A 26240-nucleotide genomic window follows, 5' to 3' on the forward strand; every position below is an offset into this window, starting at 1 on the left:
TGTGTTGCCCGAGCCACAAGAAACCGAGCAGCTGCAGCGTGCGAATGATTCGCCCCGCGCACCGCTCGATGAGCCACCCCTGACAAAGGAGGGGCTGGAGTCGGAAGAGGAGGCCGCACACCAACTGATGGCGGAGGATGAATCCGAAGCCATGACGGCGGCGTTGGGTGAGGCCTCCGGCAAGCCAGAGGCAGCAGAATTGCAACGGCAGCTTGATGCGCTTCGCCGGCAGAAGGACAAGCTGCGACTGCAGCTTAGGGAGGCGCGCCGTGGACAGGAGAAGCTGGACATCCTGCGTCGACACAACGAGGATCTGCAGTCTAGGCTAAATGATGCGCGCCGTGGACAGGAGAAGCTGGATGCCCTGCAGCGACACAATGAGGAGTTGCAGTCGCAACTGTGTGAGGCGCGTCGTGCGGAGGAGGCGTTGGAGGATGCCCGCCGCCAAACCAGGCAGTCGCAGAGGCAGGTTGAGGATTTGCGCCGCTCTGAGAAGCGCCTGAGGGAGGCTTGTGAAGCCACTAGGGCAAGGGAAGAGGCGCTGATGCAGAAACTGCGTGCAGCCGAAAATGCGATTGCTGTGGCGAGGAAACATGAGGATGCCGTAAAGCAGAAGGCACGCGGCATCATAAATGCGGTGAAAACAGAGTACCAGCGACAACCATTTGTGTTGCCCGAGCCGCAAGAAACCGAGCAACTGCAGCGTGCGAATGATTCGCCCCGCGCACCGCTCGATGAGCCACCCCTGACAAAGGAGGGGCTGGAGTCGGAGGAGGAGGCCGCACACCAATTGGTGGAGGAGGATGAATCCGAAGCCATGACGGCGGCGTTGGGTGAGGCCTCCGGCAAGCTAGAGGCAGCAGAATTGCAACGGCAGCTTGATGCGCTTCGCCGGCAGAAGGACAAGCTGCGACTGCAGCTGAGGGAGGCGCGTCGCGGACAGGAGAAGCTGGACATCCTGCGCCGACACAACGAAGATTTGCAGTCTAGGCTAAATGATGCGCGTCGCGGACAGGAGAAGCTGGATGCCCTGCAGCGACACAATGAGGAGTTGCAGTCGCAATTGTGTGAGGCGCGTCGTGCGGAGGAGGCGTTGGAGGATGCCCGCCGCCAAACCAGGCAGTCGCAGAGGCAGGTTGAGGATTTGCGCCGCTCTGAGAAGCGCCTGAGGGAGGCTTGTGAAGCCACTAGGGCAAGGGAAGAGGCGCTGATGCAGAAACTGCGTGCAGCCGAAAATGCGATTGCTGTGGCGAGGAAACACGAGGATGCCGTAAAGCAGAAGGCACGCGGCATCATAAATGCGGTGAAAACGGAGTACCAGCGACAACCATTTGTGTTGCCCGAGCCACAAGAAACCGAGCAGCTGCAGCGTGCGAATGATTCGCCCCGCGCACCGCTCGATGAGCCACCCCTGACAAAGGAGGGGCTGGAGTCGGAAGAGGAGGCCGCACACCAACTGATGGCGGAGGATGAATCCGAAGCCATGACGGCGGCGTTGGGTGAGGCCTCCGGCAAGCCAGAGGCAGCAGAATTGCAACGGCAGCTTGATGCGCTTCGCCGGCAGAAGGACAAGCTGCAGTCTACGCTTAGGGAGGCGCGCCGTGGACAGGAGAAGCTGGATGCCCTGCAGCGACACAATGAGGAGTTGCAGTCGCAACTGTGTGAGGCGCGTCGTGCGGAGGAGGCGTTGGAGGATGCCCGCCGCCAAACCAGGCAGTCGCAGAGGCAGGTTGAGGATTTGCGCCGCTCTGAGAAGCGCCTGAGGGAGGCTTGTGAAGCCACTAGGGCAAGGGAAGAGGCGCTGATGCAGAAACTGCGTGCAGCCGAAAATGCGATTGCTGTGGCGAGGAAACACGAGGATGCCGTAAAGCAGAAGGCACGCGGCATCATAAATGCGGTGAAAACGGAGTACCAGCGACAACCATTTGTGTTGCCCGAGCCACAAGAAACCGAGCAGCTGCAGCGTGCGAATGATTCGCCCCGCGCACCGCTCGATGAGCCACCCCTGACAAAGGAGGGGCTGGAGTCGGAAGAGGAGGCCGCACACCAACTGATGGCGGAGGATGAATCCGAAGCCATGACGGCGGCGTTGGGTGAGGCCTCCGGCAAGCCAGAGGCAGCAGAATTGCAACGGCAGCTTGATGCGCTTCGCCGGCAGAAGGACAAGCTGCGACTGCAGCTTAGGGAGGCGCGCCGTGGACAGGAGAAGCTGGACATCCTGCGTCGACACAACGAGGATCTGGTTCCTTTTTTTTCTAGTGATGTCGATTCTTCAAGTGAAGGTGATGTCAACGCTTTGCTTGGCTCGATTGATGTTGTTATGAGGAATGATTTTTCGTTGGATGATTCACTTTCTGATATGGATCTTTATGGACTTTGTATGAATTTGGCACGCCTTGTCCTGAGATTGCGTGAGCGTGTGTGTGTCCAGAGGGAGGCGTTGAAAAGGTACTTTGAGTGCCAGGATCGCTTGCGTGAGTCTAATGAGATGCGTATAAGGAGGCTGGAGGAGGAATTTGAGGATTTACTTAAGGATGTAAGAAGGAGAGATAAGAGGGAATAAGTAGACGGTTTTGAGTGCAGTTGTGATTTTTTTGATTGGTTTTTTTAATTTTTTAAAAAGTATTATTATTATTATTATTATTATTATTATTATTATTATTATTATTATTATTATTTTGTGATTAGGAAAATGAATGTGGAATGGGATGTCTTGTTGAGCGATAAATATTTTTTTTTTTTCGGTTGAGGTTTTTGCGATATATATATTTTTATGTATTTATGAGAGACAGCGCTTGGAACGGTGTTGGTTTTTTTTTTTTTTTTTACAGTGGTGTCCTTTGTGTAATGAAGGTGTTTTTTTTTTTTTTTTGCCGTGACTGTGGTTTGTTTGCAATTTCTTTTTTTGAGTTTGAAATTAAATTTGGGTTAAGCATTTATTTTTGTATATATATATATATATATATATCCATATATTTTGCTTTTTATTGTTGCATTGTTGTAGGGAGTGGCATCCGATCACAGTGCTATATATACATCTACATCTACATCTACATATATATATATATTTGTTCCACCTTTGATTGATGATGGACCGCGATGAAGTGTGTCATATGCCCATTCCGTTTGATTGGAGGGATGAGCGTGATGTAGTTCGGCGTGAAAAGATAAAGGGCGTGGGTGTTGTTTCTGGGGCATCGTCTGAGTCTTTGGTCACTGAGCTTGAGCATTTGGATGGCATGTCGTCTTCGGTGTCATCCTTTTCGTGCGCCGTTATCACAACACGCCACACGAAACGATTTGAGGGGGACAACTGGAAGTGTGTGTTGGAAAACCACATGGAGGCGCTCCGCAGTACCTTCGTGTTAGAAGCGGCCATAGCTTGCCATAGGGAACCAGAGGACATTACGGATCTCGAGTTCCGACTTGGCAGCTTATACGTTACGTTCCACGTCTCCCACGACGCGGATGTCGGGGAGAGTGAAATCCAGGAGCGTGTTGATCTGTACCCTTTCCGTGAGGTGTTACGGCTGTATGCGAATCGCGATGCTCCGCCAAACGGCCTGGATGCAGCACTGAAACGCATTTCGGAGCTTGAGGAGGAAATGAAGGAGAAACTGGAGAAACTGCAAGACGAAAATTTGAAGAAGTTGGCTGAGCTTGAAGAAGCAAAGCGGGCGATGGAGGAGACGCTGATGCGGCAACTTCACGATCGGGAGCGGGAGTTTTGTGAAGCACTTGGAAAGTCGCAGGAAGAGCTGCGTGCCAGCGAGGCGGAGAACAAGCGCCTCGAGGAGGAATGGAAAAGGGCGCTCGAGGCGATGAAGCGGGAGCGCCGCCGGCTTGACAAGCATGCAATGCGCCAGAACGAGTTGATTGCGGCCATCATACAGGGGAATAAGAAGGAGATGGAGGCAAAGGAACGGGAATTTGAAGAGAACCTGCTCGAAAAGGATGTCATTATTGAGAACCTGCGCGTCCGGTTGCGCTCAAAAAGTGAACCAGCCAACGGGGAAATGGTTTCGCGTGCTGCGTCTGTGGACGCTGACCGTGCCGAGGAATTTGCGAAACTGATGGGCCGTATGGAGGAGATGGCTATTTTGCTCGAGAAAACGCAGGAGTCGGAGTCGGAGGCGCGTGGGGAGATTCAACGTTTATCCGAAGCACTGAAGCTTTCAGAGGAGGCACGTCAGTCGGACGCAGTCATTTATGAGAACAACTTTCTGGCAATTAAGCAGCAGCTGCAGGCTTTTCGCGACACAAAACTTGCTGAAGACCTTCAAAAGCGTCAAGAGGAGTCCCGTTCTCGCCGTGGCGCAAATCTGAGTAACGAGGAAAGGACAAACGAGACTATTGTGCGTCAGTATGAAACAGCGTTGGAAAACATCATTGGAACTCTACAGGATCGCCTTACGATTCTTCGCGAAGAGTATGCATCTTTTCTGAAGGTGTCCGAAGAGGAGACAGCAAACGAGAAGGAGGTACTCAATGAACACGAACAGGACAGCCAACGCGTGCGTCAAACGTTCCGCACAGCGGCACTTACGTTGCAGCGCGTCTTTTGGAGCACACGCGAGAAGGAGGTGCCGGAGGTCATATCGGAGTTAGATAACGCGGCCGCGGCCGCAGAAAAGTCCAGAGCCGCCGTAAAGGTCACTTTGGCATTGCTGGATTCGCGTCTCCAGTCGTTCAGCGAACAGAAGGAGTGGATGGAGACACACCAGCAGTCGCTAGAGGATCTTCTTGTGTCCCTTCGACAGTTAAACAAACGGGCTTTTGAGCGCCAGCTGTCTCTAATGAACGAGCGGGTGGCAAGGCCTTCCAGCACCCCGTAATAATTGAAGTACGGCTGCTGGATCCATTTAATTCTTTCGTGTTCTTTTGTGTCCTCATTCTTTATTATTATTATTATTATTATTATTATTATCATTATTATTATTATTATTAGTTGGACGATGTTGTTCTTATGTGGCAGCTTCAGAAGGCAGTAAAATGTATCCGTGCATGTGCACAAGTACGATATTCTTTTTGAATTGGGGACGAGGACGTCATGCTGCTTCACCGGCTGTAAAATAGAGTCTCTGTAATGGAATAGTGAGGTGGGTGGGTGGGGTGCAATTATAGATGAGTAAAAGCGGGAAATGGAAACCGAAAAGACGCGAAAAAGGGAGAGAAGTGAAGCCAAAAAAAAAAAAAAAAACGGAGAGCCAAGAAGGGAAGGAATGAGTCCATTTTACACTTATGGACCCATTTTCATTCATCGTTTGCAATGTATTTTGTGAAATGTGAAGTGAACGCTGAGAGACAAGAGCTCTTGCTTAGCAAAAGGAAGAAAAATCGATATTTGTGGAGGCCGGAATGAGTCAATGAACACAGTTAGCTGCATTTTATAATGTTACCATTTGTTCTGAGATTTTTTCCCCCCCCCCCCTGTCTTTGTGAATTTAAGTTATTTTGAAATACACACCCTCAACAAACAAAACAGAAAAAGAATACATCCTTTTCAAACTTCAACGATGCCTGCGTATCCGTCCCGTGAAGAGTACCGCCGTGTTCGCAAGACCGACGGCGAGAAGGAGAAGGGCCAGGGTCCGGAAAACGAGATCCGCGTGACGGCGAAGCATGGTCAGCGCAGCTACATCACGTATGCGATTGCACTCCTCCGTGGCGAGGATGGCAAGGTGCAAAACGACACGATCAAGATCAGTGCCATGGGTGCTGCAATCCACAACGCGGTGAACATTGCGGAGATTGTGAAGCGCCGTGTGGTCGGCCTGCACCAGACGACGGATGTCTCGTCGGAGATAATTCACGACGAGTACGAGGCGATTGATGGGAAGAAGGAGAATATGAAGGTGGAGCGCAAGGTTTCAACCATCCTCATCACGCTCTCTCTCAAGCCGCTTGACCGGAACCATGTTGGATACCAGCCGCCTCTGCCGGAGTCCGAGGTGAAGGAGCAGGACGACCCCGAGCCTGGCGAGTCCGCTGGTGAAAACCGCAACCGTGGTGAGCGGGGGGAACGCACTGACCGTGGCGGTCGTGGCGGCGGCCGAGGCAACAACAGCGGCGGTCGTGGTCGCGGTTATTCACGTGGAGGCCAGCGCGGCGGCAGCAACATCGGCGCGTCCCGCAGTGGCCGTGGTGGCAATGGTCGCGGTGGCTCCCGTGGCGGTCCCGATCGTCGCAATGATCGCCGTGTAGATTGAAGCGGTATTTGATAGGGGGTTATGGGTCAAAGTACATGTGAAAGGAAAGCAAATAAAGAAGAAATCCAACGTCAAAGAGGCATGACGAGAGAAGCAAACTGATTTTGTTGGGTATGAGGAACTATCGGTCTAACCCTGCTGCAGTCTGTGTTCGATACATCTCCTCAAAGAAGTGAATTGGCGCCACCGCGGTGCGTGAAAAACGGGAAAAGGACGGCATGAAAAAAGGAAAATGGAATTGTTGTTTTGAAGGAGGATAAAAAGGAAGGATTATCATTATGTTTATTAAAAAAAAAAAAAGATCCCAAAGACTTCTGCGTTGATGATAGCAAAGAAAACAGCAGCAAAAAAGGGGCAGCAGTGAGGGAGGTGAATTTAACGGCATGCGTAAAAAAGAAAAAAAAAACAATAACAAACAAACAAACAAACAAACAACAATAACAAAACAATGAAATAATAACAATAATAAAAAAAAGAAAAAACGACGCTTAGGCCGATTGTTTTCCCAAAGTGGGGTGGAGAAAGACAGGTGCAGGTATTGAGGGGAGGGGCTTGAGCTGAATAAAGTGGCTTTCCGAGGGTTTGGAGCAAAAAGGAGGAAGACTGTGGGAAATAAAATAAGAAACGCACGGTGAGACCGAGGAGCAAACGAAGAGAGGCAATAGAGAGAAGAAAGAAATACGAATGGGTGCGGGTGACTGATAATGTTGTAATCATGCCACGAGGGGGTGGGAAAAAACCGGGATATGTTGCCAGTGACATTGGCAGTTGGTATGTGTGGAGGCATCTTTCTCTGTGTATTTGTGGTTGCGGAGTGGGTTACGGGGTCATGATCACGAGAAATAGTGGAGGGAGAGGATAGGGGCAATGAAGTGATGGTGAACTGCCTAATTGTGTAGACTGCATCTATTTCTTATTTCTTATTCCTTCCTTCTTTTTTTTTTTTTTCTTGATGATGATCCCATTGCGATCCTCACATCACACCCTTTTCTGCCTGCTGCAGTGGTATTATTTCATTGTTTTTATTATTGTTTTCTCTGTATGTGTGTGTGTGTTTTTTCTTAATCACAATTGCGGTGGAAAGAAAAAATGGATGCGATTATTTTCATGGGGTAAATGGGAAACTTGTTTTTTTTATGTTTGCATTTTTGCTTTACATAAAATAATATACATATTATAAAATGCTGTTTGTGTGCCGGAAGTGTGGCGCAAGGAGGCGATTGGGAACACACATGTGTGCCCGTCACTCTAGCCTAACACCAACACACGTTAGCGTAAATAATATTATATATATATATATATATATGCCGAGTACTTCTCTTATTTTAGGTATGTCCGTGTGCATGTGTGTCCACTTAGGGATTGGAAGGGAAGGTGGGATGCTGTTTCCCATTGTCCCTGTCATTTTCTTTTTTTTTTTTTTTTTTTCTGGGGCACTTTGAATTAACTGCTCCTTTTCTCGCAATCATTCGCACTGCCTAAACGAGAGAAGCATACCAACACTGGAATTGAACAGGTGTCATATATATATATATATATATATATATTTATATATCTGACTGTGGCCGCAGCCCTCGTACCAAGCCCTGATTATTCATCGAGGCAAACAAGGAAAAAAGACCTCTATATAGTAACTGTATCTGTACCACAACGGGAAAAAGTGACGCAATGGGAGGAAAAGGGAGAAAAAAGAAATACGAAGCTGCACACAACCGCTCGTAAAGAAAAAAAAAAAAAAAAAAGAGGAAAGAGCGAAAATGCATTTTAACTAGGAAGAGCCAGAAATATGTGAGGATTTGTTGGACCGAATAAAAGGCAAGGGCCTGAAATTACGAGGGAATCCCCTCGTGAATGTAATTTTTCTCATTCCTCTTGTCTCTTGTTGTTGTGTGAACGCCCTTTGAAGATAATTTCTTGTGCCTTTTTCCTGGAGGTTTGGGGGGTGGGGTGGGGCCGGGGAACACGAGGAGGGGGGAAAAAAAGAAAAAGTAAAGCACCAGCAAGAAACGATGACTAATAATCGGGAGGGACCGAAAGCAAGTTTGCTGATGAACACGAAGAGGAAGAGCAACAATTCTGCTGGGGAGGGGGATATCAGAGAGAGAGAGAGGGAGAGGTGGAAGGAACGGGACGTAAGGAAGATAAAAAGAGAAAGGACACGGCAGAATGAACCCTAACCCGGCAAATATTGAAGGAGAAGACGCGAGGAAAACAAAAAACAACAAAAAAAAAAGACGACAAGAAGAAATGAAAGTGGGATCTAAAAAAGAAAAAAAAGATTAAAAACGCATTGTGAGGAGTGAACAAAATTTCTGCTGCTTGAATGCTGCACTTACAAGGCAAGGAAAAATAAATACACATATAAATATATATTATATATTTATTTATGTGATTGAACGAGAGACAGGGGGAAAAAAGGAATGAAGGCATGAGAGCAGTGGCGATTAAGGAGAGTAGACGAGGGACGGTGGAGGAAAAAAGTTACTCCGAAAACGACAGCTTGTGCATGTGTTTTAGTCCCTTTTTTTCTATCTTCTTCACGACGTTATCTTGTTCTTTCTTTTCACTCCACAAGGGAGTGGGGAGTGGAGAAAAGGAAAGAGGAGGAAGACAAGTGAATGCAATCGGCTACACGAGAGGAGAAAAATTGGCTTTTTGTAATTTCCTTTTGTCTGAACCCTCTATTTTTTTTTGTTTGTTTGCCTTTTGAGATCTATTGTTAAACATTTGCTTAGGAACCAAGGATTTTGGGCTGTTCTGCCTTTCAGAAAACAATCAACGATGCCTGTGTATCCGTCCCGTGAAGAGTACCGCCGTGTTCGCAAGACCGACGGCGAGAAGGAGAAGGGCCAGGGTCCGGAAAACGAGATCCGCGTGACGGCGAAGCATGGTCAGCGCAGCTACATCACGTATGCGATTGCACTTCTCCGTGGCGAGGATGGCAAGGTGCAAAACGACACGATCAAGATCAGTGCCATGGGTGCTGCAATCCACAACGCGGTGAACATTGCGGAGATTGTGAAGCGCCGTGTGGTCGGCCTGCACCAGACGACGGATGTCTCGTCGGAAATAATTCACGACGAGTACGAGGCGATTGATGGGAAGAAGGAGAATGTGAAGGTGGAGCGCAAGGTGTCAACCATCCTCATCACGCTCTCTCTCAAGCCGCTTGACCGGAACCATGTTGGATACCAGCCGCCTCTGCCGGAGTCCGAGGTGAAGGAGCAGGACGACCCCGAGCCTGGCGAGTCCGCTGGTGAAAACCGCAACCGTGGTGAGCGGGGGGAACGCACTGACCGTGGCGGTCGTGGCGGCGGCCGAGGCAACAACAGCGGCGGTCGTGGTCGCGGTTATTCACGTGGAGGCCAGCGCGGCGGCAACAACACCGGCGCGTCCCGCAGTGGCCGTGGTGGCAATGGTCGCGGTGGCTCCCGTGGCGGTTCCCGTAATGATGCTGCTTAGCGACTGTCGTTAGTATTAATCAGTGCGCAGGGGAAAAGAAAATAAAGAGAAAATAAACACAAATGGCGAAAGACAAAAGGGAAAAATGAAAAGAATGAGAAGAAGAGTATTATTAATACGGTAAACTTTTGAATGAAAAGCGTCTTGGACAAACTGAAACAAACAAACAAAAAAAGATTGAAAGAGATAAAAAAAAATTATGAAATCAATTTAGGGGAGGTAAAGGCGACGGGTGACATCTAGAAAAAAAAAAAAAAAAAAAAAAAAACGAAGGGGGTGAAAATATTTAAGATGCTTTATATCCGTGTATTGTGGAGGATGCGCTTGGACGTTCTCTTCTGCCTTTTTTTTTTGTATGTTTTTCTTATTGTTGCGGCTTCACTAGGAATACAGTTTCACTTTGGGCTGAAATTACTCTGTGGTGGTGTTGGATCTTGACGGGGCGTTCTGGGGAGAGGCATGCCTGTTTTTTCCCTCTGAATTTTTGGTCGCCTTTTTTTTTTGATATTTGTGTTTTTTTTTTTTCTTCCCTATTCCTCCGTTGTTTTTGTGTGCGTCGGTTGCGTGTTTGCTTCCGCTTCCCTGTTGGGTTTTCCTTCCGCGTCGTTTCTTTTTTTTTTTTTTTCCTTTTATTAATGCGTTTTTTTTTTGTTGTTGTTGTGTATGTTTGTGGTTTGTGTGCCTGTCCATTTTTTTCCCCGCTGGCGGAAAGGGTGGGAGCACCTCTTGTATCACCTTTGTAGCGAGAAGGAAGGGAAACGGTGGTGTGTGGCGCAGGGAAAAGTGGAGCAGAATGATATCGAGTGTATTTTTTTTAAATCACCATGGCGAGGTGATCATTGAGAAACAGTTTCGGGAGAAATTGCCTCGTACCATTCTTGAAGACTTCTGGTCGACTTACATGACGCCGCTGCGCTCTGTACATGAGGCCCCTGCGGTGACACCGTACAGTCGCTTTGCCTTTGTACAAATTCATCGCAACGACGTAGTTCTCTTGGCGATTCTAACAAATGAAGGGTTTCCACTGCTCGTGATAGAAATCCTGTCCTTGATTGGCTGGGTGGTCCAGGAGTACCTTAAGGTGTTCTCTGAGAATACACTACGTGAGAATTTCTCCGTGGTGTATCAGCTTTTGGAGGAGCTCATTGACAACGGCTATCCTTTAACAACAGAGATGCACGTCTTGGAGGAGTTGGTGGTACCACCGACACTAGAGAACAAGTTCCGGAACGTCTTGGACGCACCGATGAAGAAAAGGCGCCGTCATTTAGGGGTACGCTCCGTCCCTTGGCGGGATCCGCTGACAAGGCACACTTCCAATGAAATTTTCTTTGACGTTGTGGAAAAGTTTGATTGTATAGTCGACTGCGAGGGGAATATTGTGCGAGCGGTTGTCCGTGGTGCCGTGCATGTCAACTGTCGTTTAACTGGCATGCCTGATGTTGTCGTCCGGATGGCAAACCTGGACTTTGTTGATGATTTTGCCTTTCATCGATGTGTTCGTCGACATCGATATGAGACGGATCGCACCATTACTTTTATCCCCCCTGACGGAAAATTTACTCTTCTGGAGTACCTTTGCAAGCCACTTCTTGGCGCGCAAGCTCCTTTCTACGTGACGCCACAGATTACTTTTGACAAATCGGGCGGCCGTTTCAACTGCATGGTGGGGATTCGTGGCGCGGGTAGCATAGGGAAAAACAGGGATTATGGAATTCATAAAGTTGTCATTCACCTGCCGCTTCCACCTCAAACAGAGTCGGTGCAGGTCCATAGCAGCACTCAAGGGACTACAAATTTCAACAAGACCCGGGGCATCTTAACATGGAGCGTCGGGACGCTTTTTCGTGGGACAAGTTCACTAAGCGGTGAATTCACCTTTTCCACAGACAAGGGAGCGGATGGTGTGATACCATGTACGGGCGATTCCGCTATTGTTGAGTTCAACATCCCTAACCATCTTTTGAGTTCAATCCGTATGGATAGTGTGCAGGTGCTGAATGAGATAGGAAAGCCATACAAGGGCGTCAAGTACGTCACACATTCTGGACGCTTTGTAGTGCGTACGGTGTAGTTTCCATTTATTTATTTTTCGTTGAAGTTTTATTTATGTGTGCCGTCTGCGTGATGAATCCAATTAATGCCGTGTAGACACCTAAGAGACGGCTTGCATCTGAGAAAATGAAGTTCCCTTTCATGGTTTACGACTGCAGTGGGAAAAGGGGAATGGTTTGTAAAATTACTACTGTGCTTTTGTTTTAGTGATCATGTATGAGATTATATATATATGTACATATAATGCTTGTATGCTTTTTTTTTTTTTTTTGGTAACATACATGGAGTGAAGGGTAATAGATTATTTAAAATGCCTAGGGACTCTCTTGAAGAAAAGTTTCAACGGCTGGCGGGAATTGTTGGAAAGAAAGCAACGCGACCGCACATGTCTCTTTCTAAAAAGCTTGAGTTGTACGGGCTATGGAATCAGGTCATGCATGGTCCAAATAAACGACCTCAACCTTCTCGCATGAATCCGGTTGCTTATGCTAAGTGGAAAGCCTACAAGAACTATGAGCACCTGAGCAAGGAAGAGGCCATGAAGAAGTTTAACGAGATTGCGGAGAAGGCGATGGCTTCTTCAAAGCTTTAAGAAGCGTCTTTAAAAGAGAGAGGGAAAGAAAGAGGGGGACTGGGAACAAGTTCATCGGTGGAATTGTTACTGGCAGCGTTGACGTTCACGACTTGGAGGAGCGGTGTTGCCGAGATCGTCGCATTGTACCATATTTATATTTTTAAATAAGTACACTCGACCGTATGCTTTAAATAAGTGGCAGGTGTTAGTTCCATCACGTTACTTTTTTTTTTTGACTTTTTCTGTAGCTTATTTTTTATATGCGAATAGAGAGAGACAGAGAGGAAAAAAAAAAAAAGGGTGGGAGGGTGGGGAAGAAATGAAATTACCACAGCGCGGTCCACACACTAAGGTACTAAAGGACTCACGGATGCTATTATTACTATTAATATTACTAAATGTGGTCTCGTGGCTTGTGGTGTTCTGTTTTGGTAACTCGTGGAGGGAATTTTTGACTAGATCCGGCTTAATATATATATATATGTATATGTATGAAAGAGAGAGAGAGAGAGGGATGGCTTGTGTATCTACTTTGTTTTCCTTAAAATTTTACTGTTTTATTTTTGGTTTCAAATATACCACGCGTGACAGTAGCGCGGTTGCAGTTTCTTTATACCTTCTACCCTATACAACCTTTCTCTTTGCCCTCCGCGCGGAGAGTTTCGGTGGTGCGAGAGAGGGAGTAAAGACTGCCAATTCGTGCGATTATAATAAGTCAGTTTGTTTTAGGTTTATTGCTGAGCCAACGGATTTGGTGGCGCGTGAGTCTGGCAAATGATCCGAATGGAGAGGTTTGGCGCGTTGGGCCAGACTATGACCTTTTTTCTCTTTTTCTCCCCTTGTTGGAGGAAAGGTGAAGGTTTCATCCAAGCGTATATTCCTTTTTTTTTTTTTTTTTTTTTTTGGTGGGGGGAGAGGAAAAAGGGAGGTGGCAGAAGAACGTTTTTTTTTTTTCCTTACTTTACCCAGCGAGCAAAGCAATGACGGAGACGAAAATTCGAACAGAGGAGGCACGTGACCTCACGCGTGTTGAGCGCATTGGGGCGCATTCGCACATCCGCGGCCTGGGCCTTGACGATGCTCTTGAGGCGCGTATGAGCAGCCAAGGAATGGTGGGGCAGGTGGAGGGTCGTCGTGCTGCCGGCGTGGTGGTGCAGATGATAAAGGAGGGAAAGATTGCCGGTCGATGTGTTCTTCTTGCCGGTGGCCCTGGAACCGGCAAGACGGCGATTGCAATGGGAATGGCACAGGCACTTGGTGCCGAGACCCCATTTACCATGATTGCTGGCAGTGAGATCTTTTCGCTTGAGATGTCAAAGACAGAAGCTCTCACGCAGGCATTTCGCCGAAGCATTGGGGTTCGCATCAAGGAAGAGACGGAAATCATAGAGGGTGAAGTGGTTGAGATATCTATTGAGCGACCGTCGACAAATCCCGCTGAAGCAAAAGGACGCACCGGTCAATTGGTGCTGAAGACATCAGACATGGAGTCAACGTTTGATCTCGGAGCTAAGATGATTGAGAGTCTTCAAAAGGAAAAGGTGCAGGTTGGTGATGTTATTACCATCGATAAAGCCACCGGCAAAATTAATAAACTAGGCCGAAGTTTTGTGCGAAGCAAAGACTATGACGCCATGTCGTCCAACACGAGATTTGTTCAGACGCCAGAAGGGGAACTGTCAAAGAGAAAGGAGGTGGTCCATACGGTAACGCTTCATGAAGTGGATGTCATCAACTCAAGGCAGCAGGGTTTCCTTGCCTTGTTCGCTGGTGATACGGGCGAGATCAAGCACGAGGTGCGTGAGCAAATTGATCAACGTGTGGCTGAATGGCGAGAAGAAGGCAAAGGTGAAATTGTGCCTGGTGTTTTGTTTATTGACGAAGTACATATGCTTGATATTGAGTGTTTCTCGTGGCTGAATCGTGCATTGGAAAGTCCTCTTGCACCCGTTGTAATTATGGCCTCCAATCGCGGTATTTCCCGTATCCGTGGGACGCACTATAAAGCGCCACATGGCATTCCCATTGATCTGCTTGATCGCATGGTCATTGTCACGACGAAACCATACTCTGAGGCGGAGCTTAGCAAAATTATTCGCATTCGTTGTGAAGAAGAAGACGTGGAAATGGATGAGGATGCCATAGCATTGCTTACCATGCTTGGTAAGAGCACATCATTGCGATATGTCCTCCAGCTCATTACAACGGCAAATTTGGTTGCCCAGAAGCGTCGGGCCTCTACAGTATCTATTCACGACATCAAGAAGGTGTACTCTCTTTTCATTGACCTGCGTCGCAGCGTGGAGCTTCTGCGGGAACACGAGAAGGACTTTCTTTTTGGGGAAGCAGATGAAAATCTTGAGTCGGGCCACCGTACAAATTGCCGAAACGAAGAAGAGGATTAGATCTTTTTTACCCTAATTATTTCTTTCATTCCTTCCTTTTTTTTCTTTCTCTATTTGGCAATTCATGTATACGCCTGAGAGAAATGGCTCCTCAACTAGCAGCAAGCAAGATGGATGGGATATAAACATACGTATACATATATATCTATATATACGGATTCCTGTGCGCACTGTTAGATCGATTGTGTGCTTTATTTATGTTGTAATTGTTGTCCCTTCAGCGTTGGAGGAAGCAAAGAAACAAAAAGATATGGATTGAGGTGAAGCGGGTGGATGGGGCTTGCTTTTCTTGGGCACTCAACAAACTGTTTGACAGGTCTATTATGAACTGAAGATGAGAGTGATGAAATTACATACACAAACACACTCACAGGCACAAGAACAGCAATAAAAAATAATAATAGTAATAATAAAGAGAGAGAAGGAAAGGAGAATATATATATATATTATAAAACAAACACAAACAGAGAAGAAAAAAGAAAAAAAAGAAAAAAAAATTGTTTGTTGCGCCACGCTTGGTGAAGGATAAGCGATATTTTTCGATCCTTTCTTTGAACACCGTTACTTCTACTGTTAGAGTTGCCCAAAGCAATGCGGCATTGGAATGATACGGGGTGATATTTGTTCCTTTCTTTTAACTTGGCTACATTATTTTGATGTTTACACGTTAACTGTCTTTCTTTCTTTTTTTTCTTTTTTCTTTTCTTTGCTTCTGTGCGTACAGACTACCGCTTTGGCACGGAGGAAAGGGTCACGTGGGAAGACGGGTGCGAGGCAGGAGGGTGGATGTTTTGCTGAGGAGCCGTGAGTTCCGACAAAATCATGAGGAGAATTCAACTGGCGTTTTTAACAAAACTGTGGCAGCGAAGGAATTGTGGCTCTTTTAATGAACGGGCGCTGGTGCAAAGGACATGTGAGCATATTTATTGTAGCAGCTCTGCTCGGGAGCAGTTGCGCCAACTAATTCACGAATCATCCGTAGAAAATGCCCTGCGTCATTTGGGCGAGTTTTCCAATGATGTTTCTGTGTTGAAAGGGTCTGCTTGGCTTGGACAACTATCAAAGGCTCCCGATGTTGTTGGACGCATTGCTGTTATCTTGCCGCAGTTTGAGAAATGGTATGTAGCCCGGAAAGCTCCAGAAAAGGTGACGATGCATGAGCCCTGGGATTGGTATCCAAAGGCTCGCTTTATGCGACGTCGATTTGTTTTTCACTATGGCCCCACAAATAGTGGAAAGACGCATGCCGCGTTGGAAACTTTGGTGAAGGCGAAGAGTGGTGTTTATTGTGCACCTCTTAAAGCACTCGCAGCACAGGTTTGGAAAAGGATTGACGCAAGCGTACCATGTGACTTGTTGATCGGCGACGAGCGTCGATTTGGTGGGGGTGCAGAACATGTCTCTTGCACGGTGGAAATGACGCCCATCGATTATCAGATTGATGTGGGGGTAATTGATGAGGTGCAAATGATTGCTGATAGGGACAGGGGATGGGCGTGGACACGGGCACTTTTGGGATTACCGGCCCGCGAAATTCACCTTTGTGGCGAGGAGCGTGCCATTCCGCTCATTCGCAAGGTGCTTTATAAAACGCATGAGTTGCAGCGACTGGAGGTTGTGCCACATAAGCGGCTTGTTCCACTTGAGGTTTCCCCCTCCTTGGATGGGGATCTGAGACGGATAGAGAACGGTGACACTCTGGTGTGCTTTTCGAGGAGGGCCATTTTTGATATGAAGAAGAAGCTTGAAAACATTTCGGGGATGGCTCCGCATTGTATTTACGGCTCAATGCCCTTTTCTGTTCGTGAAGCCCAGGCAGACGCATTTAACAACGGTACACGGGACGTCATTGAAGGAAAAAGTGGGAAAAAACACGTTCTCATCTCCACGGATGCCATCGCGTACGGACTGAATATGAGTATTGAGCGCATTATTTTTACTTCCATGAGAAAGTTTGACGGGAAACAGATGGTTACTTTACCGCAGGCAACAATTTTGCAGGTGGCTGGTCGCGCAGGTCGTTTTGGCGTATTGCGCTCTCATAAATTTGGTCGATGCACAACTCTTGATTCGAACGACTTTGCAGTTTTGTGTGAGGCGGTCAACAGTCGTCTACCTTCGTTGCAAAAGGCAGGGCTTCTCCCCACAGCTGAAGTACTCGAGCTGTACATTAGACTACGTGAGGCGGAGGAAGGCGGTAGGGTGACGGAAAATAATTTAGCATCATTTTATCAACGCATGCGGGAGTTTTCGGAATGTTGTCAGGCTTCTGATTTGTTTTTTCCTTGTGATCTCTCGCGCTCATTGCTTCAGGTTGCAAAGGAGCTGGAAGCGGTCACCGATCTTTCCTTAAGCGATCGGATCTTGTTCTGCTACGTACCTCTGAATGATCGTGGGAAAGAGACTTATGACCTCCTTCGGGCGTTTGGGCATGACCATGCCGCCGGGCGACACGTCGTTCTTCGCATTGACGAAGAATTTGAACGACTGGTGAAGCAATGTGATCTTGTCTGTAGTGGAGATACGAGGAGAGCTCATCAGGTCTTGACAAGGATGGAACATTTATACCGAGTGGCAGAGATGTACTGCTGGCTTGCATGGCGCTTTGGTAAGACGTTTGTTCATCTTGAGACGGCTACGGCGTTGAAGGAAAGGGCTGCGTTGAAGATGGAAGAAATATTGCAACATCTTTAAATACGTTGAGCGTGAGGGCTCATATGCGGGTCCATCTTTGTCTGCTTTTTTTTTTTTTGTGTGTGTGTGTTTGTGCGTCTTTGGAGGGTTGGGGAATCAATGGGGGACTATGACGTCCCTTCTCGAATGGCGTTTCTTCTTATTTCCCATCTCTCTCTCTCTCTCTTTATTATTATTTATTTATAGTCATTGATCTGATGGGATTTATGGGCGTTCTTTGTTTCTGGCGCTCGAAAAAAAGGGGGAAAGACGATGAGATACGGATTGTGCATGCTGGTCGCCCATCCATGGAGTACTGTGACAATACAGTGAAGAGCTCCAAGTACACGCTTCTTACATTTCTTCCGGCGAACCTCTTTGAGCAGTTTCATCGTCCGATTAATCTTTACTTCCTTTTACTGACAGCGCTCCAGTTTACCCCCTCTGTGGCCCCAGTGAGTCCGTTTACCTCACTTGTGCCGTTAACCATTGCCTTTTTGATCACCGCCATCAAGGAGGGCATTGATGACTGGTATCGACACAAGCTGGACGACGAGTGTAACTCCAGGTGGTACAGTATAATCGATATGGAAACCCTAAATGTGGAGCGGGTACAATGTAGGGACATACGTGTTGGAGCTGTGCTGCTCTTGTTGCCCATGGAGGTGGTTCCGTGTGATGTTGTGTTACTGCTTTCCTCCGGTGAAAATGGAGAGGTGGTGATTTCCACCGAGGCGTTGGACGGTGAAACGGTTTGCAAGAAACGCTATGCAATATTAAGTGACATGTACGCCCAACGTCCGACAACAAGTGTGGCAACTGTGGATTCCATGCAGGAGGATGAAACAAATATACGTGTGGCAGCAGAGTTTATTAGGGATACAGAATGTGTTATAGAATCAGAGGGACCCAAGCCTTTTCTCAATAGTTTTACAGGTGTTGCCAGAGTACAAGTGCCCCATGATACGGAAGAGGAAGTAACTATTGGCGTCAATGCCGAGAATGTTGCCTTAAACTCAAGTGTACTAAGAAATACTCGCTTTGCTCTGGGTGTGGCTGTGTTTACAGGCAACGAGACACGGGTTTCGATGACACGCACTACACCACCCACAAAGTGGTCTTTGATTGATCAACGCTTTAATCAAATGGTCATCGTTGTTTTTTTTATTCAATTTATTTTAGTGACGGTGTACGTGGGTTTATCAGACGCAGCGTTAGAAAAGGATCAACACGCCCTTTGGTATCTTGGCATGTATGAAGAAAAGATAGCCTTGAAGGAGTACGTCATTCTGTTGCCATTACGGTTTTTTTTATTGGTTTCCCCGATGGTGCCGCTTTCTTTTAAAGTGATGGTCGATGCATCCAAAGCATTTATCAGCATTCTCATCAAGTGGGATGAGGAGATGTCCGATGAAAACATCAAAACCGAAGTTCATAATTCCTCTTTGATGGAAGATCTTGGGCAGGTGGAGTATTTGATGACAGACAAAACGGGAACCCTCACACGTAACACATTAACTCTCAAGAGTGTTGTAGCAACGAATGGAAAAATATTCAACCCAGGGACTCCACATGAGGCGTCTGTCGTCAGACGAGAAATGAGGCAGGACGAATCGTTATTGCAATTGATGCGAGTATTGGTTTATTGTAATACTGTGGAGAGCACACGAGGAATAACATTGAATGTGGCGCAGACATCAGCGCCAAAATCTCCACCATCTTCCGCGTGGGTGTCGCCGTCACCGGATGAGGTGGCACTGGTAGAAGGAGCCACTTTTTTGGGTGTCAAGTTACTTGAGCGAAAAAGAAGACGAGCTTTTGTCATGTTTGGCAACAATGTTGAGTCTGCAACCGTGCTGAAGTTTCTTCCGTTTACTCCAGAACGTCGTCGGTCAAGTATACTGCTTCAGATTGATGGGGATATGCGATTTCTTCTTCTGACGAAGGGCTCAGATGAAAGTGTTTTGCCGCGGTGTATTAAAACCTCTTATAACCGTCAGAGGGTTTTACACAGACTGAGTTGCTTGAGTAGTGAGGGGCTTCGTACGCTTGTGAGTGCCTACCGCTACTTGACAGATGAGGAGGCAGAGATATGGCTGGCAGACGTACGAAGGAAGGAAGCGATAGTCACTGCCGCTGCACGTGCTGTAAATGTCGGTGAGGCATATGAGTCTTTGGAAAAAGACCTTATTTACTGCGGCATCACTGCGGTGGAGGATCAACTACAGGACGACGTTTGTCGCACCATCACACAATTGCGATCCGCTGGTATACGGGTGTGGATGTTGACGGGGGACAAAAGTCAAACGGCGAAACAGACAGCCATAGCAAGCGGGCTTGTTGGCCCTGACGACAGAGTTATTGCGTTGACCCCTGAGGACGTCGAATCCCTGTCAGTCCAGGAACATTTCGAGTACGTCGAACGGCGTGTGAATTATGTATTACGTAAACGGAAATTCCAAGAGGCTGAGAAGAAGCATAATATTCACCGTTCCTGGTACGTGCGTTCTGGTCTTCGTGACTTTGTAGGGGAATTTTTTCACCATGAATCCATTTTATCTTTGCTTTACCACCCTTCGAGTAAGAGTTTTTCACAGGACTGTGATGAATACTTCACGCGTGAGGATGTGGCAGAGAATGAACAGGAGGATTTACTGAGCAACTCCGTGACAATTCAGAGTGGGGGCTATGTGATTCTTTTTTCAGGAAAAACGATTGAGTTTTTAAAAGAATGTGGCAATAAGGAACTCTTTGTAAACTTCAAACGAGTGTTATTGCATGCCTCTACAGTCATTTGTAGTCGTATGGCACCAGAGCAAAAATCTTTTGTTGTGCGAACTGTGAAGAAAGCAGGTCATGTGACGTTGGCTATTGGGGATGGTGGAAATGATGTGTCTATGATCCAGTCTGCCCATGTGGGTATTGGAATGAGAGGAAGAGAAGGCACTCAAGCGACAGCAGCTTCTGATGTCGTTGTGTCTCAGTTTTGCTTCTTGTCCAGATTGCTTTTGTTTCACGGTCACACAGCATACCAGCGTTCGGCGATTATTGTACAACAAAGTTTTTGGAAAACCGTTGCTTTAGCATGGATGCAATTACTCTTCAACATATACACGAAATTTTCTGGTGTTTCTTTTTGGGATTCTTTTTCACTTATGATGTACAACTCGCTTTTTACTGTCCCCGTGACTTTTCTCTGTGCACTGAATATACCACTTTCAGCTTCCGTGCTTCTCAACAACCCCCAGCTGTACATCCTCTGTCAGAGGGGTAGGTATTTGAACATGGTAACTTTTTATGGATATGTTTTTAGAGGATTCCTGCATGGAACGATTATCTTTTTCCTTGCGTTCGGTTTTCTCAATGACAGTTCCAGTGGAGTCATGCGGTTTGGTCACCCAATGGACCGTGCGTGCGATTTTTATGTGAGTTGCTTTGCTTTAGTGACGCTTCACTCATGCATCATCCTGCTGGAGACGCACTACATCACATTCTTTCATTGGTTGGCACTAATATGGTCAGTGGTGGCGTTGTTTTTGTGCCTTTCGTTGTATGGATTACTCTCTGAAAATCATTCCCTCTTGGAGCTTTTGAGAAATGCATCTTTTTATTTGCAGTGGAATATTGTGGTGGCAGTACCTTTTATTTCCCTGTCCGTGTATTCGGCAATTAAGCTTTTTTTCTTCCCAGATGTTCTGCAACTTCAACGACTTATCATTCATAAAATGTCGAAAGTCCCGTTTCTCTCTGGTTTGTGGCCATTTTGGGTAGATGAAAACCCCTCCCGATTTTGGGGGTCCTTCTCGGTGCGTCACTGGTGCCGCGACAAGAGTCGTACCCCTTGTGGCTCCCAATCCGTAGGCGGGATCACTAGTCTGGACATGCAGGCACAAATTAATGCCGAAGACTATTGTGGCGAGCCCCACATTGTAAAGATGGCTTTGGATACAGTTCGAGATTCCACGGCTCTGTCGGAGCCCTTTATCAAGAGAGTGTAGGGCACTCACAACAAGTGTTGGCCTTCTAAAAATGAAAATGAAATGAGACTCTATACGCATGCGTGTGTGCCTGAGTGAGGAGGATAGAAAGAGTTACGTGAACAACGATAGGAATGGGAACCATATGAGGGGAATATTGTATTTATAATCGCAGGGTGTTTTACCTTTTTGTGCTGCTTTTGTGTGTGTGTGTGTGTTTTTTACCTGTTTTGGAGTGAATTCTTTTTTTTTTTCCTTTTTTATATTTACTTTGGAAGGCTATGGAGAAGCGAAGGTATGACCAGAAGTGGCCCATAAAATAGCGCTTCGTCGTCTAATAGCTCCGTTTCTTTATTTATGAATTGATTTCTTTTTGTTTGTTTCCTTCACAGTGTTACCGCGCATTGCAATGTGGCGAGGGTGTTTTTGTTTTTCTGTGTCATCCGGAATTTCCTTGATTTTCCGCGTGGAGAGGACGCTGGAAGTTGTGGAGCCCTAAACGAGTGCTTATTATTGACTTTACGACGAGGTCGGCTATCGTAACATGCGGCCTTTGAAATGAATATGTTTATCTGTTTGTTTATTTGGAATGATTCTTATAAAAAGCGGTTTTTTTTTTTTTGGGGAAACATTGGACTAAACTGTCATATCCCCACTATTGTGCATAATCTTTATGGGAATAGAGCCTCATGGAGGCGGATATTTTTTACTCTTTTCTTTTTTTTTTTTTATTATTATTCCCTTTTTGTGGTTTATAACACGTGCCGTTTTAATGGGGGAAAAAAAAGAAAAAAAAGAAAAAAAGAGGATAAGGGGAGACTTCAGCGTCTTCTTTATTTTTATAGATTTGTTAAGAATGACTGAACGCGTCCCGGTGCGGCCAAAAAAGAACGCATTGACGTTTTTAGTTGTTGCCGCAGTTGTGTCTGTCTACGCAATAGAGTGGGTGGAGGTGGCGGCGGCGGGTGATGCAGCGAAGGGGAAGGACGAAAATGACATGGACGAGGTGCAGTGGGCCTATTTGGTTTTTGCGGATTCCATCCTTCTTCTTTTTGCTGCCCTTTTTGCCGGCTTGACGCTTGCCATCATGGGCCTTGACACCCTGTCTCTTGAAATCATCGCGGACAGCGGCTCCGAGCCCGACAAGACGTATGCTGGCAAAATTTTGCCGATACGTCGACTGGGCAATCAGCTTTTGTGCACATTGATATTTGGTAATGTTATGGTGAACACGCTGATTGCACAAATCACGGATTCTCACATTCATGGATGGGTAGCGACTATTGTTTCAACGGCCTTGACAACCGTTGGAGGGGAAGTTATTCCACAGGCTCTAATGTCTGCTCATGCTTTGCAAGTAGGAGCGAAAAGTGTTTATCTTGTGAATCTATTTGTAGTGCTCTTTTACCCCGTGTGCAAGCCGCTTAGTATCTTCCTTGACCATTTCATTGGAACCGATCCTGGGCAAATATACGAGCGCAATGAGCTCAAAAAGCTAATGTTTATGCATGCTGCTCACGGTTCCGAGTCGGGTTTGGGTGAAAGGGAGGTGGATCTCATGGTAGGCGCAATGGAGCTTCATGAGAAGACAGTAATGGATGTTGTGACACCCATTTCGGATGTCCTTATGCTCGAAGCAAGTGAGCCATTGAATGAGGAGACGATTCAACTCATATCCGAACGCGGTCATAGTCGTATCCCAGTGTACCAGAGGAACAAAAATAATATTATTGGCGTTCTCTTTGCAAAAGACCTTTTAATGATTGACCCAAGAGAGAATACGCCAGTGTTGTTATTGGTGAAATTCTACAATCGGCGTTGTCATATTGTTCCTTCAGAAACGAAGCTTATATCGATGCTTAAATATTTCCAAACAGGGAGGTCTCATATAGCTTTGGTCCAGGAAGTACAGCAACGGTCTTATGGGGATCCATACTACGAGGTAAAGGGACTTGTCACTATGGAGGATGTGATTGAAGAACTTATTCACAGCGAAATATTTGATGAATACGACATTGATCCACATCACTCGTTCGCTGGGTCTCAACTAACTTCAAAACGGCAAGTAGGATTAAACCCAAGGTGCTCACGCCGAGTCAATCTAAGTGCAAACCAACTCAAGGCATCTGCATTGTTTCTATGTGAATCTATTCCAGATCTTAATTTTTATGCGCGGGATGTAAGTTCCTTTTTACCACAAGCCATTAGTATACACGGAACCGTTTACAAGGTTCGTCCTCCCGCCGATGCACGTGGACTTGAACAGGACGATAAGGCAAATGTTTGGCTTTATCGCAGTGGTGTACCTTCCGATACCTTTACGTTGATCATCACTGGCAGAGTGGAGGTGTTTGCTGGAAAGGAGGAGATCAGATTGGAGCTTCCAAGTTGGTCACTTGTCGCCGCAGAGGCTCTCACAATGGAGTCGTATGTTCCAAACTTTAGCTGCCGAGTCGTGAAAGACAGCACCCTCATGCAGATCACTCATGCGGCCTTCCAAAAAATATTGTCTATGCTGAGTGATGGTCAATCTTCAGGTTTTTGCAGGTTCCAAAAGTCAGTTTGCTTCTGTTGATTCCCATTAAATCCACTGTTTTTTCCTCATTAAGGGTATCAAGCAGAGGACACAAACAGGAAAAAAAGGGATTTTTTTGGTACGGGAGCAAAATTGCAATGGACGTTTTTTTCCACACCCTTCGCGTATGGTGTGGCAATCTGCGGTACCGATTTGCACTTTTGTTGTTGTTGTTGTACGCTTCTCCTTGTTGTTGCTTTTTCTAGACACAGCTCGGCCGCCTTATCGTGACGCCAGGGCCAATTGCTACGTGTTGTCGAGGGAAGTCAGGAGCCAGCAATTTTTCCCTCACGGGATTGTGGTTATTGGCACAGGAAATAATGGCATCCACCGGCGCCCGGACCAGCTGCTTGTTGTCGGGGAGGGGGGGGGCATTTATTTGAGAAAAAACGATGCAGTAGTAAAAAAAGAAAAACAAACAAAAAAAAAAAAAAAACGGGCACAACCGAAATTGACGGTTCGGCGAGAAGCGAAGAAAGGAAGAAAGAAAAAGGGTTACGCAAAATTGCTTGTAAACACCAATAACAGAAGAGGTGAAAAAAAATTGCTTAGGGGGGTGACAGATGCAGCAAACCTGAAGTGCAGGCAGTGAAAAGTATGGGATCCTAGACGTGGGAACTCATTGCTTATTGAATCAGCAGGATAAAAGAGTCTCCGAGGAGAAACATGTGTATCACCACAAGAAAAGACTCTTTGGGTTTATATTTCTCCTTTGCTCGCTTTTTCTCTTTATGTTTCTGTATGCATATACATCTTATTGCCTGTGGTGGAGAACAGGGGAGCGTGAGTCCTTTTTATTTTTTTTGTTATTGTCACTTTTACGTCTCTTCTTTTTGTGTGTTTCTCTAATTACAAGCGTGAAGTGGACGTTTGAGTGATGGGGCTGATCCATCTGGAAAACCTGGAGCAGTGCCAAGATGAATGGAGACGCAAGACGGAGGCTCGAGTCAATCAAGAGACACTCATGGATCCCCCAAGACTGGATTCCCCCCGTTCCTTACGTGCATGCGCATTGTGTGGCATCGATCCTGCCACCTCGCTGGAGTCGCTCTCTCTTCGTCAGCACTTCGAGCAGGTTGTGAGCGGTGCACCTTGGGTTGACCGGAGTGTTTCCACGAGTGTCAGAGCCCAAGACGCATTGAATGCATGCGAGGAGTCGGGAATTCTTACAGGTTCCACACAACAGAAGATGCAAGCCTATAGTAATTTTTTGCGTTACGAGGAGAATCGTAGAGATGCACTTATGTTGGCGCAGGAGCTTCGTCGACAGTTGATTGCGGAGGAGATCTTTGAGCGACGACGGAGGGTGCATGTTGACCGTGGCAGCGGACTTGTTTCTTCTCTTTGTGAATTGGGCTCTGAGAGTCGACTGGAGCACGACGTCCTGCAAGTTTCATTGCGGCCCAATGGGGGTACGCTTGCCGCAGAGGCGTGGCCTGTGCCTCCCAGTGGCGGTACCGCGATGGTTCCAATGGAACCGAAAAAACAAGCAAAAGGAAAGGAGTGGCAGCCTCTGGAGAGGAGATGGTTGGGCAGCCCACCAGATGAAAATACAACAGTCAGTGCCGCCGCAAAGGGTACTCTGACGGAGACGGCATTAGAGGATGATCACAAATCCATGAGAACTGCAGCAGCAACCGTGGCAGGGACGGCGGTAGAGGCGAAGGAGGTGCAGATACTAGAGGAGAACGCGCCACCGGCGCCACCCATTTCTTCCCGTGAACAGGACGAGGTGTTTTACTACTATTGTGCAAATGCCATGGTTACAGGACGGATTTCGAAGTGTCGTGAAAATAGTTTTTTTTGAACGCTGAGGCGGATGCGCAGTCACTTGCCGCTGCAGTCCGCTTGCACACTCTGGAGTGGTTCCAAAGAGAGCCACGCACTAAGAACGAGAATCAAGGAAAAGAGAGAGATAGAGGACAAATAGAGGGGTGATGTTGGAAACGCCTGGAGAGTTTTTGTGAAACGCAGCGGATTTGCCATTAAGCACCATTGTGGCCTGAATTCTTTGCCTCTTTTTCTTTATACTTGTATTTTTTTCTTGCTTTTGGTTATTTAGTTACTTTGTGTTTGAATTCATCTATAGATTTTTTCCATGTTCTTTGCGTTTTTTTTTTTTTTTTGTTGTTGTTGTTTTTTCGTCATTTGTTTGCTTCTTTTTTTTTTCTTTTACTGCTTGTGCTAGTATGCTGCAAATAGAGTGAAGGAGAAGAGGTGAAAGGGGGGAAGAAAAAATAGATAGAGAAGTCACCCTTCATTGTCGACACGTTCTTTTTTTTTTTATTTATTTATTTTTCGCGTGTGTGG

At 46.7% G+C, this 26240-nt stretch overlaps 11 protein-coding genes across 11 annotated transcripts, besides 53 other annotated features; all 11 read left to right on the plus strand.

The window, feature by feature from the left end:
- Window positions 1-1125: a sequence feature (heterozygous, non-Esmeraldo-like haplotype).
- Window positions 1-2563, plus strand: Tc00.1047053510877.10 (antigenic protein, putative; the record flags this gene model as incomplete). Its single annotated transcript, XM_811300.1, has 1 exon — window positions 1-2563. A coding segment is annotated over one exon (2563 nt), but the record flags the coding sequence as incomplete, so codon positions are not given.
- Window positions 1126-1678: a sequence feature (areas merged during assembly that could not be assigned to a particular haplotype. This can correspond to areas where the two haplotypes were merged or to regions with more than two copies in the genome that were merged during assembly.).
- Window positions 1679-2050: a sequence feature (heterozygous, Esmeraldo-like haplotype).
- Window positions 2051-2208: a sequence feature (areas not merged during assembly with more than two copies in the genome that could not be assigned to a particular haplotype).
- Window positions 2209-2515: a sequence feature (areas merged during assembly that could not be assigned to a particular haplotype. This can correspond to areas where the two haplotypes were merged or to regions with more than two copies in the genome that were merged during assembly.).
- Window positions 2516-5216: a sequence feature (areas merged during assembly that could not be assigned to a particular haplotype. This can correspond to areas where the two haplotypes were merged or to regions with more than two copies in the genome that were merged during assembly.).
- Window positions 2624-2678: a microsatellite.
- Window positions 2946-2976: a microsatellite.
- Window positions 3028-3068: a microsatellite.
- Window positions 3087-4835, plus strand: Tc00.1047053510877.20 (hypothetical protein, conserved; the record flags this gene model as incomplete). Its single annotated transcript, XM_811301.1, has 1 exon — window positions 3087-4835. The coding sequence occupies one exon, from the start codon at window positions 3087-3089 to the stop codon at window positions 4833-4835; it is 1749 nt and encodes a 582-aa protein (XP_816394.1).
- Window positions 4897-4947: a microsatellite.
- Window positions 5217-5619: a sequence feature (areas merged during assembly that could not be assigned to a particular haplotype. This can correspond to areas where the two haplotypes were merged or to regions with more than two copies in the genome that were merged during assembly.).
- On the plus strand, window positions 5517-6209 carry Tc00.1047053510877.30 (hypothetical protein, conserved; the record flags this gene model as incomplete). The annotated part of the gene is made up of 1 exon (XM_811302.1): window positions 5517-6209. The coding sequence occupies one exon, from the start codon at window positions 5517-5519 to the stop codon at window positions 6207-6209; it is 693 nt and encodes a 230-aa protein (XP_816395.1).
- Window positions 5620-5902: a sequence feature (heterozygous, Esmeraldo-like haplotype).
- Window positions 5903-6496: a sequence feature (haploid, non-Esmeraldo-like haplotype).
- Window positions 6034-6175: a microsatellite.
- Window positions 6497-7794: a sequence feature (haploid, Esmeraldo-like haplotype).
- Window positions 6599-6619: a sequence feature (A-rich).
- Window positions 6620-6644: a microsatellite.
- Window positions 6645-6691: a sequence feature (A-rich).
- Window positions 7119-7160: a sequence feature (T-rich).
- Window positions 7495-7515: a microsatellite.
- Window positions 7614-7637: a microsatellite.
- Window positions 7731-7764: a microsatellite.
- Window positions 7795-8282: a sequence feature (areas merged during assembly that could not be assigned to a particular haplotype. This can correspond to areas where the two haplotypes were merged or to regions with more than two copies in the genome that were merged during assembly.).
- Window positions 7930-7967: a sequence feature (A-rich).
- Window positions 8283-8442: a sequence feature (areas merged during assembly that could not be assigned to a particular haplotype. This can correspond to areas where the two haplotypes were merged or to regions with more than two copies in the genome that were merged during assembly.).
- Window positions 8292-8365: a repeat region.
- Window positions 8418-8495: a sequence feature (A-rich).
- Window positions 8443-8832: a sequence feature (areas merged during assembly that could not be assigned to a particular haplotype. This can correspond to areas where the two haplotypes were merged or to regions with more than two copies in the genome that were merged during assembly.).
- Window positions 8569-8597: a sequence feature (AT_rich).
- Window positions 8833-9093: a sequence feature (areas merged during assembly that could not be assigned to a particular haplotype. This can correspond to areas where the two haplotypes were merged or to regions with more than two copies in the genome that were merged during assembly.).
- On the plus strand, window positions 8991-9671 carry Tc00.1047053510877.40 (hypothetical protein, conserved; the record flags this gene model as incomplete). The annotated part of the gene is made up of 1 exon (XM_811303.1): window positions 8991-9671. The coding sequence occupies one exon, from the start codon at window positions 8991-8993 to the stop codon at window positions 9669-9671; it is 681 nt and encodes a 226-aa protein (XP_816396.1).
- Window positions 9094-9376: a sequence feature (areas merged during assembly that could not be assigned to a particular haplotype. This can correspond to areas where the two haplotypes were merged or to regions with more than two copies in the genome that were merged during assembly.).
- Window positions 9377-12678: a sequence feature (areas merged during assembly that could not be assigned to a particular haplotype. This can correspond to areas where the two haplotypes were merged or to regions with more than two copies in the genome that were merged during assembly.).
- Window positions 9508-9649: a microsatellite.
- Window positions 9915-9939: a microsatellite.
- Window positions 10165-10347: a sequence feature (T-rich).
- On the plus strand, window positions 10465-11745 carry Tc00.1047053510877.50 (mu-adaptin 3, putative; the record flags this gene model as incomplete). The annotated part of the gene is made up of 1 exon (XM_811304.1): window positions 10465-11745. One exon carries the CDS (start codon window positions 10465-10467, stop codon window positions 11743-11745), a length of 1281 nt encoding a protein of 426 aa, XP_816397.1.
- Tc00.1047053510877.55 (acyl-CoA binding protein, putative) lies at window positions 12037-12318 on the plus strand (the record flags this gene model as incomplete). Its single annotated transcript, XM_811319.1, has 1 exon — window positions 12037-12318. The coding sequence occupies one exon, from the start codon at window positions 12037-12039 to the stop codon at window positions 12316-12318; it is 282 nt and encodes a 93-aa protein (XP_816412.1).
- Window positions 12679-12775: a sequence feature (areas merged during assembly that could not be assigned to a particular haplotype. This can correspond to areas where the two haplotypes were merged or to regions with more than two copies in the genome that were merged during assembly.).
- Window positions 12776-13574: a sequence feature (areas merged during assembly that could not be assigned to a particular haplotype. This can correspond to areas where the two haplotypes were merged or to regions with more than two copies in the genome that were merged during assembly.).
- Window positions 13182-13204: a microsatellite.
- On the plus strand, window positions 13281-14705 carry Tc00.1047053510877.60 (RuvB-like DNA helicase, putative; the record flags this gene model as incomplete). The annotated part of the gene is made up of 1 exon (XM_811305.1): window positions 13281-14705. One exon carries the CDS (start codon window positions 13281-13283, stop codon window positions 14703-14705), a length of 1425 nt encoding a protein of 474 aa, XP_816398.1.
- Window positions 13575-13600: a sequence feature (areas merged during assembly that could not be assigned to a particular haplotype. This can correspond to areas where the two haplotypes were merged or to regions with more than two copies in the genome that were merged during assembly.).
- Window positions 13601-16539: a sequence feature (areas merged during assembly that could not be assigned to a particular haplotype. This can correspond to areas where the two haplotypes were merged or to regions with more than two copies in the genome that were merged during assembly.).
- Window positions 14825-14860: a microsatellite.
- Window positions 15092-15119: a sequence feature (AT_rich).
- Window positions 15138-15159: a sequence feature (AT_rich).
- Window positions 15175-15202: a microsatellite.
- Window positions 15382-15417: a sequence feature (T-rich).
- Window positions 15528-17399, plus strand: Tc00.1047053510877.70 (RNA helicase, putative; the record flags this gene model as incomplete). The annotated part of the gene is made up of 1 exon (XM_811306.1): window positions 15528-17399. One exon carries the CDS (start codon window positions 15528-15530, stop codon window positions 17397-17399), a length of 1872 nt encoding a protein of 623 aa, XP_816399.1.
- Window positions 16540-16785: a sequence feature (haploid, non-Esmeraldo-like haplotype).
- Window positions 16786-18614: a sequence feature (haploid, Esmeraldo-like haplotype).
- Tc00.1047053510877.80 (phospholipid-transporting ATPase-like protein, putative) lies at window positions 17597-21376 on the plus strand (the record flags this gene model as incomplete). Its single annotated transcript, XM_811307.1, has 1 exon — window positions 17597-21376. One exon carries the CDS (start codon window positions 17597-17599, stop codon window positions 21374-21376), a length of 3780 nt encoding a protein of 1259 aa, XP_816400.1.
- Window positions 18615-19058: a sequence feature (areas merged during assembly that could not be assigned to a particular haplotype. This can correspond to areas where the two haplotypes were merged or to regions with more than two copies in the genome that were merged during assembly.).
- Window positions 19059-26240: part of a sequence feature (areas merged during assembly that could not be assigned to a particular haplotype. This can correspond to areas where the two haplotypes were merged or to regions with more than two copies in the genome that were merged during assembly.) that runs on past the window's edge.
- Tc00.1047053510877.90 (hypothetical protein, conserved) lies at window positions 22029-23930 on the plus strand (the record flags this gene model as incomplete). Its single annotated transcript, XM_811308.1, has 1 exon — window positions 22029-23930. The coding sequence occupies one exon, from the start codon at window positions 22029-22031 to the stop codon at window positions 23928-23930; it is 1902 nt and encodes a 633-aa protein (XP_816401.1).
- Window positions 22058-22102: a sequence feature (T-rich).
- Window positions 24333-24366: a microsatellite.
- On the plus strand, window positions 24808-25737 carry Tc00.1047053510877.100 (hypothetical protein, conserved; the record flags this gene model as incomplete). Its single annotated transcript, XM_811309.1, has 1 exon — window positions 24808-25737. One exon carries the CDS (start codon window positions 24808-24810, stop codon window positions 25735-25737), a length of 930 nt encoding a protein of 309 aa, XP_816402.1.
- Window positions 26041-26104: a sequence feature (T-rich).
- Window positions 26205-26229: a sequence feature (AT_rich).

The sequence above is a fragment of the Trypanosoma cruzi genome, genomic scaffold, assembly GCF_000209065.1.
Source record: "Trypanosoma cruzi strain CL Brener 1047053516931 genomic scaffold, whole genome shotgun sequence".
In the NCBI taxonomy this organism is placed as follows: Eukaryota; Euglenozoa; class Kinetoplastea; order Trypanosomatida; family Trypanosomatidae; genus Trypanosoma; species Trypanosoma cruzi.